The sequence below is a fragment of the Ipomoea triloba genome, chromosome 4 (assembly GCF_003576645.1).
Source record: "Ipomoea triloba cultivar NCNSP0323 chromosome 4, ASM357664v1".
NCBI classification, from domain to species: domain Eukaryota; kingdom Viridiplantae; phylum Streptophyta; class Magnoliopsida; order Solanales; family Convolvulaceae; genus Ipomoea; species Ipomoea triloba.
In genome coordinates this window covers 29,535,926-29,545,868 of record NC_044919.1, presented here as the reverse complement: position 1 = coordinate 29,545,868, position 9,943 = coordinate 29,535,926, and the positions used below count along the sequence as shown (strand labels likewise).

Sequence of the window (9,943 nt, the reverse complement as noted above, 5' to 3'; positions counted from 1 at the left end):
TGTTTCTAGTGCAAAACACTTAACAGTTGTACTAAATTTTTAAAAGATTAAATTGTGTATTTTTAGTATTGGAATTGACTGCTTTCAAAAATAAAGTATTGGAATTGACTGCAATATTTGAAAGGAACTTGTGAATATAAAACAACGTAATCAATTACATATTTGTTAACATTATGTGTTCGTAGTATACAAATTGTGAATTTTTAAAAGGTAAAGTGTGAACATTTAGTATGTAAATTGTGTACGGGTCCACTTTGGTCCACAAAATAATTTGTTGTAATCCATCAATTGTTATACCATGGACCAGGGTCCATCTTACATTGTGGACTCTAGTTCAAAAATTAGGTGTATGCAATTGACATATTTTGTATCTGCAATTAATAGTTTGTATATATTTTTTTTGGGTGTAACCCAGGGTCGCCACCGTCGGACACAATGGCTAACCCCTCACTGGATTGTAGGCACCTCTATTGCGTGGGACAGCTGGCCTAGAGATTTATAAATTGAAGACATGTAACATGTTAATTGAATACACGCAATATGTTAGATACATATAAATAATATGTTAACCGCAAACACATAATACGTTTTTAAAATATTATGTATTTGCATTTAACATATTATGTGTATGCAGTTATTTATAGACACATAAATTGTTAATTGCATGTACAAAATGTCAAAGATAGACATATAATCTAAATGTTATTTGGACAAAGAGTTAATACCTTCAATGGTCTTCTGAGTATTAGAATGTACCAGATGTGGTCCCTCAAGTTTAAAATGACCTACAAGAGTCCTCCAAGTTTTAAAAAATAACCACCCATAGTCTTCTTAAAATAATTCTAAGTTTAAAATGACCCCGAAACGTCCTAAAAGGACCACGGGTGATTAATTTTTAAAACTCGAAAATTATTTTAAATTCGAGGGACCACATCTAATAAAACTCTAATACTCGAAGGACCCTTGGAGGAATTAACTCTTTGGACATAGATCCATAATACAAAATAAATCTTGATCTGCGATATAATTTACCTTAATCCATGCCATAAGTATTAAAACATCTTTTCACATTTCCAAAAAAAAAAAAACAAAACAAAAAACCAAAAACAAAAAACAAAAACAAAGAAAAAAACAAACAAAGAAACAAAACATACAAAATTTAACCCAGTGGGGTAGCTCAAGTGGCAAGTGAGCTCTCTTTGTGGGGAGGAATTTCGGGTGAACCCGAGTTCAATACCCACAAGAGACGATTCCCTTTGGGCTTGCCCTATAGGTTATTTCATTCAAAACAACATTGTTTTGAGCGAAATAATCCTAAATTATACAAACTTTAGATATTTTTTAGGTTAATATTTAATATTTTAGTATTAACTATTAAAGTATTATATAATTTATAATTATTAGTCTTTAAAAAATTAAAAATACTTAAACAAATTTTTAAAAAAATAAAAAATAAAATAAAAAAATACACGGGCACCTAGGCGCCGATTAATCCCCGGCTAGGCGTCCTAGGCGCTCCCCAAGCGCCTAGCGATTTTTTCAACCATGAATTTTACAAAAAAAAAAAAAAAAAACATACAAAATTTCCTTAATCAATTTACTTGTAAATAAAAATATTTGCGTGTCCCCCAAACGAGAATGGTTGTTGTTCAACCTAGTTAGGCTTTTTTCCCCTTCATTCCACTCATATATATACAGATGCAAGTTCAAGTGAGAACACTTCAAGTAAGAAATGCATATTAATCTCATCTATTTATATGAATTGATAATGACAAAAAAATGTAAATATTAATTTCATAAATATTATAATCTTTAAAAAATTTTAATATTTATGAAATTATATTCACCCATCAAACTCAAATAGATGGATATACACATACTTTACATGAAACATTGTTCTTATATAGTTCTCGATTAAATCGTTATAAATAATCTTGTAGTTTGATGACATCAATATTACTTTGAGAATGGTGTCATGGTCAAGTAGACATAATTGTTGAACAAAAACTTTAATAAATTAGTATCAAGCAGTTTTAAAATTAATTATACTAGGTATTATTTAACACAAAATTCTACATTTTATATTAAAAAATGGTTGAGAGTGCAAATTCATACTACAATCACATTCAATAGCTTCTTGAAACCAACAATTTCCAATAATCATATACCTCAGGAGTCTATATATACATAGGGTCTAATTTTATCATAAAAGTTGTTCAGGAATAGGGAAATTATGTTCTTCATGCCTCACTCAATCACTAAGTGAATATATGATTGTTAGGGATCGGATGCCACAAAATGAGGGAGAAAGAATGGGAAAAAAGGAGAGAATAAGGGTTAGGGGTAAAATATGGGAAGGTCGGAAAAAGAGATAATCTCTGAAGAGATTATTATATTTAAAGATTGTCTGTGCATGGCACGTGGACAACATACATCGATTACGTGGCGCATATATTGTTCACGCATCACAAAAGATGTGTAGAGGGTGGGGGGCACACTTACCCTATGCTTTATTTAAAATAAAAGGAGCTTTGATGTTGTTATTTTAATTTGCTATTGTTTTGACCTCAACGGTAATGACCGCTAGGATCGTTTTCATTATAAAATAATTGATATGATGATGTTTAAGAGTGTATTGTTAAGGAGTATGAGTCACAAAATGGGAATAAAAAGGGAGAAGGATTAGAATTGAAATCAGATAAATTAAGAGAGGAGATTATTATATGGTGATAGGGAGGATATGTACTCACAAAATGGGGAGATAAGAGGAGAATGATTGGTGCATGATTCCGTTAGTGTAGATATATATAGCTTATTGATGTATGTTCTCAATGACTTACTCTCGACAGTACAACTATTCATTTAGACCTTATCAAGCATTAGCAGGGCCGGCCAGGGCCATTGCACAAATTGGGGGCCCCATAGGCCATAATACATCATATGTATATATTCTATACAGCAGGTGTATAGTATATATACATATAAATTTTTTTTCAATTTTTTTTTTTTTTTACAATTGGCCCCAAATTTGTTTTTGAAAAAAATTATATACATATATAATATGATATTATTATGGGTAAATTATATAATTGGTCCATACAATAATTTGCCCATAATAATCTCATATTATATATGTATATAATTTTTTCTTAAAAACAAATTTGGGGCCAATTGTAAAAAAAAAAAAAAAAATTGAAAATTTTTTTATATGTATATATACTATACAGCAGGCAGATATATGGGGCCCCCGCAATGGCCCTGGGCAAACATGCCCAGGGTCGAGCCTGAACACGAGCTACCACCTTCCCATCTCTTGCTGGATAGAGTGGGCGCGTTCGAATAGTCAACGTATGATACGGCTTCAATATCAAAGCCCGAATTAACAACATCACCTTCAATAACATCTCCCTCTCTGCAGATGATATTTTGAGACGAGCCGAAGGGGATGCAAAAGAAGCTCAGATATTTCTATTCAATAAATTAGTATCTATCAGCTCTCAAAGTCAATTGTACTTGGTACGGAGTATTATTTAACACAAAATTCTACATTTTATATTCACAAATGGCCGAGAGTGCAAATTAAGATTACAATCACATTCAAGAGCTTCTTGAAAAAGTATAGAAACCAACAATCATAGACCTCACGAGTAGCTCAATTCGATTGATTCTCGAGTGAAAGATTACGCACAAGAATGGACACGAAAAAAGTAGAAATATTCATGTATTAAATGAGCATCTCACTCATTCTGTACAAAGAAATATATGAAATCTGACTGTAAGTGGAACAAATGGGTACACACAACAAAAAAAGGATGAAAGCCTAACAACAACAACAACGACTGATGCTGATCCAGTGCAACCTATACACCACAGGGAACCCAGAAAACATACAAAAATCGCGAAATAATGCTCTGATATATATCAACCCAAGTGCTCTACTAACTGCAGGATCATGAATGGCTGTCATCTGGCGATTTGGGCACAGGTGGGGTCCTCGTTGGTCGACCAGCTCTCTTTGATTCCACACGCCTGGATTGAACGCTCGATTTGGAGAGTTAAGTTGCCTTCTTTTTCTAGGAAGCCACAGTAGCTCCTGAATGTCTGCACACTCACATGAAGCCGGAAGCCCAGTCCAAATAAGAACTTCATTTCTAGCTTGTTCAATTCCGCAGTACTCACACCGCCTACTCTGGCATAATATGCGTTGTTGAAAAATCTGCAAAAGCACGCATATAAGCATGTCAAAGATCAAGAAAGCTTCTCCGATTGCAAGATATTTTATGCAGCAACACACAGTATATTCACAGACTCGACTATGTAAATGAAGAGGAGTTAGCTGATGTAAATCCATGGAATATCTGTGATAAGTTTCTAGGAAAAAGTGTCAAATAGACCACTGAACTTCTTGCTTTTGAGCAATTGGGTCACTGAACTTAAAAAGTGTGCAATTAAACCATCAAACAAGCAAAATTCGTGCAATTAGAACATTTTTAAAAAATTTTCCAGTAAAATTCGATTATATTACTTACATGTATGTATTAAGAGTTGCATTTTCTGCTACCATACTAGTTGGGAGTCAATATTGAAATGTTTTTAACTCAAATTGAATTTAAAAAAATTAGAAAAATGTTCTAATTGCACATATTTTACTTGTTTGATGGTTGGATTGCACACTTTTTAAGTTCAATGACTTAATTGCACAAAAGCGATAAGTTTAGTTACCTATTTGACACTTTTTCCAAGTTTCTACTCATTACATTCATCAAAATACACATTTATGGAGTAATAAATAAAAATATTTGGTCAAAATAACAAAGGGTATAAAAGGAAATTTTTGCATGTTCAAGTCATGTAACAGTGGGCCCAACTCCCAAGTTACTACAAGTCTACAATAGTATAGTATGTATATAAAGTGAAATTAAAGGCCTTTAATATCCTAATATTGGTAACGTTTCTGGGCCAACTATAAGTCTGCAAGTCAAAATAAAAGTTATTATACGGATGAAATGCAAAACTTACGAATCATCAATAAATTTTGCTGCCACCATCACGCTTGTAATTAATAGTCGATGAACATTAAAGGAAGTCAAACAGGCATTGGTGCACTGGATGAATTTCTCCATATATATGTGTGCGACCACGAAGCAGGAGGGGCTACAGCAGGCATATTTGAAGATGCGATCAACGTATTGTTGAATGCTCAGAGATGGGGCTCTTGAACCGTGAAATATTGTAATGGCATCTTTTACTTGTGACGTTTCCAGAAACTTTTCATTTTCCTGGACAGAACTCTCGAGAAGCATCGAGAGAATGGAAAGAACTCGGGGTTTCCCTGAGTTTCCCTTGCCAGATCCCTTGAGCCCCAGTCTCAAGTAATTTAAAGAATCTGTTTCAGACGCTAATGTTCCCATTCCAAGTGCTGCTGGAATTAAATAATATAAATCAGCATACGTAAATAAAGTTAATATTTTGTAAATACTAGATTTGACGGAAGCAGTTTTGTAAGATAAATAGGACTATAGGAGTGAATGAAAAAAGGCAATGCTACTTGTGCCAAATCTTATACCATTTGACATGGCTTAGTTTTAATCTGATCAACTAGTAGCGGGACCGGGCAATTCACGGGTACCCGCAAGGGTAACAACAACTATCACAAGCCATATTAGGTGGTAGAAGATTTGTTTGGTATAAATAGCATTTTCCTAATAAAAAGAAGGGCATATTCTCAAATAAATTTATCAAACAACCACGAAGAAATTAAGAACCACTGCAATTTTGATTGCTTCACCTTCAACCACTACTATATTTATTTCATTAAAACCTGAAGATTTTCTGAACTAAGTATAAAAAGCAAGTGAATACATCTATGCCAAAAATTTTCCATTACAAACCTCATACTTCACATTGAAACACCATTTTTTGCTCAAGTGTTCAAAGTCTTGAGATTATAATTTGTAAGTGCCCATGCATTCCCCCTGAAGAGGAACTGGAAAATGACACTCCGTAATTGACTAAAACTCGAGATTGTGTTTCTCCTCCAAATGAAATACTCATACTTTAACCGAGTGAACAGATTAGTATAGTGGGTAGCTTTGATTTCCAAGCTAAGCCAAAGGAGTTAATGAGGCCATAAAGGCATAAACCATTATTTATACTAAGGAAAACCTCTAGACTCTAGAATCTAGATCAGAGTCCCTCTAAAGAAATGCTCAGACTGGGCAGTGCTAGATCCTAAATTGTTAAAATCTGTTTAGACCTCGAGTTTATTATTAGCACTTAAGACACCATCCATACACAAATACTCTCGCAAATCCAATTGAATCACTACACTAATTCTTACTGCTCCAACGCCATTTTCATCTCCTTGCCTGGACAAGGACATCAATTGATTAAGTACTGATACAGAACTATGTTATTGTGTCAAACATATTCTTTCTTGTATGCTGAAATCTTGAAGGCCATGAACCCTAGATCTCCCCTTCTTCATTTCACAGGCTTAACACTCTTCACCAGCTCAAATGCTTAAAAGTTCCACAACTCCTCCCTGAACATAAACTAGATACTTTACATTCATAAATGAGCATTTTGCCCCAACTCCAAGAACCTCAACTTCCCATATTTACAAAACATGGCATTGCATATCAGGTAGAGAACAAATCTCACAGGAATTCCATAGATCTATCCCAGAAAAAGCTCAAAAACTAGACTTTAGCATAGAAAAAGAAAACCCAGATTGGCCTGAGCAAACAGCAATTCCACACTCAGTGTTCACATGAACATCAAGAAAAACCCACATTTACAAGGGAACGTGATGAAGAAAAGCGTTAAATAAAACAAGAAAACAATAAAGGAAAAAAAAAAAGTCAGAAGAGAATCATACACGGATGAAAAGGAGTGTTCCTTGAGAGATCTGGGCGTACAAATCTTCTACATAAGCGTCAATAATTGCAGAGGAAGAGAGAGAATGGTACCCATGTCAGGCAGGTATTCTCATTCCCTATCTCTCTCTCTCTCCTCTCCACAATTCTTGAACTTTAGGTAAAGATGGTATTCTTCTTCAATGGTAAGTACTGCTTAGTGTATCTATAATAATATCAATAAGTGGTTGTAGGGCTCTTTCTCTCTCTCTCTCTCTCTCTCTCTCTGTTACTTTCTCTACCTTCACCTCCAAATCGATTGTCTTTTTCAGGTTGCTTCACATGGAAAGCAAACGCCTTTTGTCTCTGTATATTCTGGGTATTGAGTATAAATTATGGCGTATATACAGCTGTTGTGCGTATAGACGAAATGCGGTGCCCTAAATCCACTGCGGCGAGACTACGGAAAGGGAAGCTGTCGGTGACCCCATCCCCATTAATTATCTAAACCCAATCACCATTGTCGAGAGGGGGAAACAATGGCGACTTAATTGGCGCGAGGTGGCGGTGAGTGGGCCCCACACCACATTTTTCCCTTTCCGTTTTCACCTTCCACCGACGACCCCCCCCCCCACCCCCCGACTCCGACGGAGGTGACAGAGCATGTGATATACAGGATGAATTATACTTTACTCGTAAAACACTTATTTACAGAGTTTGTTATCTAGTTGTCTATCCTACATAAAATCAATTAATGATAAGTATGTGAAAATTAATAATTTAACCGTCACAATCCCAAATCAAGCAAGGTTGAACTCAGTCAACCCGTTAGACGCCAAACACTTCAGTAGTCCTATTTTGAGGAACAAAAGAAACCCTAATTTTGTTAGGTTGGCACACAAAGCTCAACATGTTTTTCTTCATATGATAAAAAGTGAGTTATTTTTATTTACATGAAAGCTTCCCCTGTTACTCGAATGTGTCTTTTAGATGAAGATCATCTCAAATTAATAATGTTAAGAAATAGACCTTATAATTACTCAATTAAATGTGTGATTAATTTAATTAAAAATTGTAAAGTTAAAAAAATGATGTGTTTTGTCTCATAACCAAAAGTGAATACGTGGTAATATGGAAGAATTTGGTCCGGTCATATTCAACAAAGATTCCAATTCATCTTCCACACACCTAAATACCTAATTTTACTCAATAAAATAGTGGGATGAAATCATCACCCAACAACCGAACCTAGTTTATGGTGGGATGTTGACTCCATTATACAAGAAACAAACAACATAAGAGGCAAAGATGGGTCAAGAGTGGTGCCACATAGACAATGCCATTTCATTATTTTAAGCAACTACAACTATTAGCTAGCTTGTCTACTGCATTGTGACCATTATAAGCACTACTTATCTACTTTTGTGGTCCATTCTTTTGTAACTCAATACCTTTCTATGCATGTTTCATAGAATTATTGCCAACACTTATTGGCATCCTTTTGATTATGGATTGTTACATCGCAAGTGTTTGGTTCAAATTTCACCACGAGCTGTGATGGTGTTTATCTGTGCTTGAGAGAAGGATTAGACACTGATATCCCTTTTGCTGAATTTTTGTGCACTTTTTTTGTCAGTAGTTATATCATGGACTATGGTCTAAAAACGGCACCGTTTCTTTAAGTAAAAAAAGGTTGTAGTTAAAACTTAACGGAGCTCCGTAAATGAAACTACAGTCTATCTCAAATGATACTAATCCACATTTATTTTTATATTATCAAATGAAATTATAATTATATCGAAATGGATATGTAGTTACGTTGAAAGGAAACTGCAGTGTATATAAACTGAAACTGAATAACAGTTTCACATATTTGTGTGTATATTGTCCAATAAAACTGTAGCTATATTGAAATGATATTGTAGTTGTGTTGAAAGGAAATTGTCCTGTATATAAAATGAAACTGAATAACAATTTCGCATATTTGAGTGTATAATGTTAAATGAAACTGTAGTTATATTGAAATTGTTGAAAAGAAACTGCAGTGTATATAAAATAAAACTGAATAATAGTTTCACATATTTGAGTGTATAATGTCGAATAAACTATAGTTATATCGAAATAAAAATGTAGTTGTGTTGAAAGAAAACTACAATATATATAAAATGAAACTAAATATATTACATAAATAGAGCTATTTTACATATAACGGTGTGGACCAGTGCCTTTTTTTCATTAAAAGAAATGGTCCACAGTATAATTTGCGATTTTTGGTAGGACGTTGAATTGATGAATATTTTTTGAATTAGTTAATTGTAACTAGTGATTGTGTCGTGATAGTATGGTCCAAATCCACATTGTCGACATGAATGTTGATAGTGTTGTGCCAGCCCAACCCACATGTTTATATCGTGGCAAACTATGCTATGCATATTCATAATTTTAAAATTTTATATTCACAATTTTAAATCACAATATACAAAATTATATTGTTCAATATTCACAATATTTAAACTTTATATTTACTTTTTTGTTATACAGATTCAAAAATTGTGTTATATTGTTGAACATAGAGTTATGATGTTGTTGAACATAGAGTTATAAAATTGTGAACATGAAGTTATTAAATTGTGAACATTAAATAAGGTGGACCCGAGTCCACGGCATAACAACCCGTTATTTGCCAACTCATCACAATTCACAACCCATTTTAGGGTGTGTTTGGTTCGCACATGGGAATCGGAATCAGAATGGGTATCAAATACTTGGTAAGGGTAATGGATTCTGGTGAAAGTATTTAGCATGTTTGGTAGTTGGGTGGAATGAGAATGATTATTAATAATTGGAGAAGAAATGAGGAAGGAAATGAAACCTTTATTTAATAAGGGTATGGATTTTCTTATTAATGGGGTATTCCAAACCCATAGTAGTATTCTCAAAACCTATCAACCAAACACTATCAATCACTTTCATACTCATTCCTTATGCCTAAACCCACCAACCAAATACACCCTTAATTTATTAAATCATTTGGGCCAATCCAAGTATCACAACCCAACTTATGTTTATGGTTATTTAGCCCAATC

General features: G+C 33.9%; 1 protein-coding gene across 3 annotated transcripts; it reads right to left on the bottom strand.

Moving 5' to 3' along the window:
* Positions 1–3,637: 3,637 nt before the first annotated feature.
* Positions 3,638–7,396, bottom strand: LOC116017389 (cyclin-P3-1). 3 transcript variants are annotated; one of them, XM_031257967.1, is made up of 4 exons: positions 7,160–7,396; positions 6,881–7,127; positions 5,020–5,422; positions 3,638–4,216 (listed from the first exon to the last, which is right to left on the bottom strand). In XM_031257967.1, the coding sequence occupies exons 3-4, from the start codon at positions 5,409–5,411 to the stop codon at positions 3,964–3,966; spliced, it is 645 nt and encodes a 214-aa protein (XP_031113827.1). In that variant the 5' UTR covers positions 5,412–5,422; positions 6,881–7,127; positions 7,160–7,396; the 3' UTR covers positions 3,638–3,963. The 3 variants fall into 3 exon arrangements, with proteins under 3 accessions (XP_031113827.1, XP_031113826.1, XP_031113828.1); XM_031257966.1 differs by having other exon boundaries at positions 6,881–7,396; XM_031257968.1 differs by having other exon boundaries at positions 5,020–5,419; positions 6,881–7,395.
* Between the last annotated feature and the right edge of the window lie 2,547 nt (positions 7,397–9,943).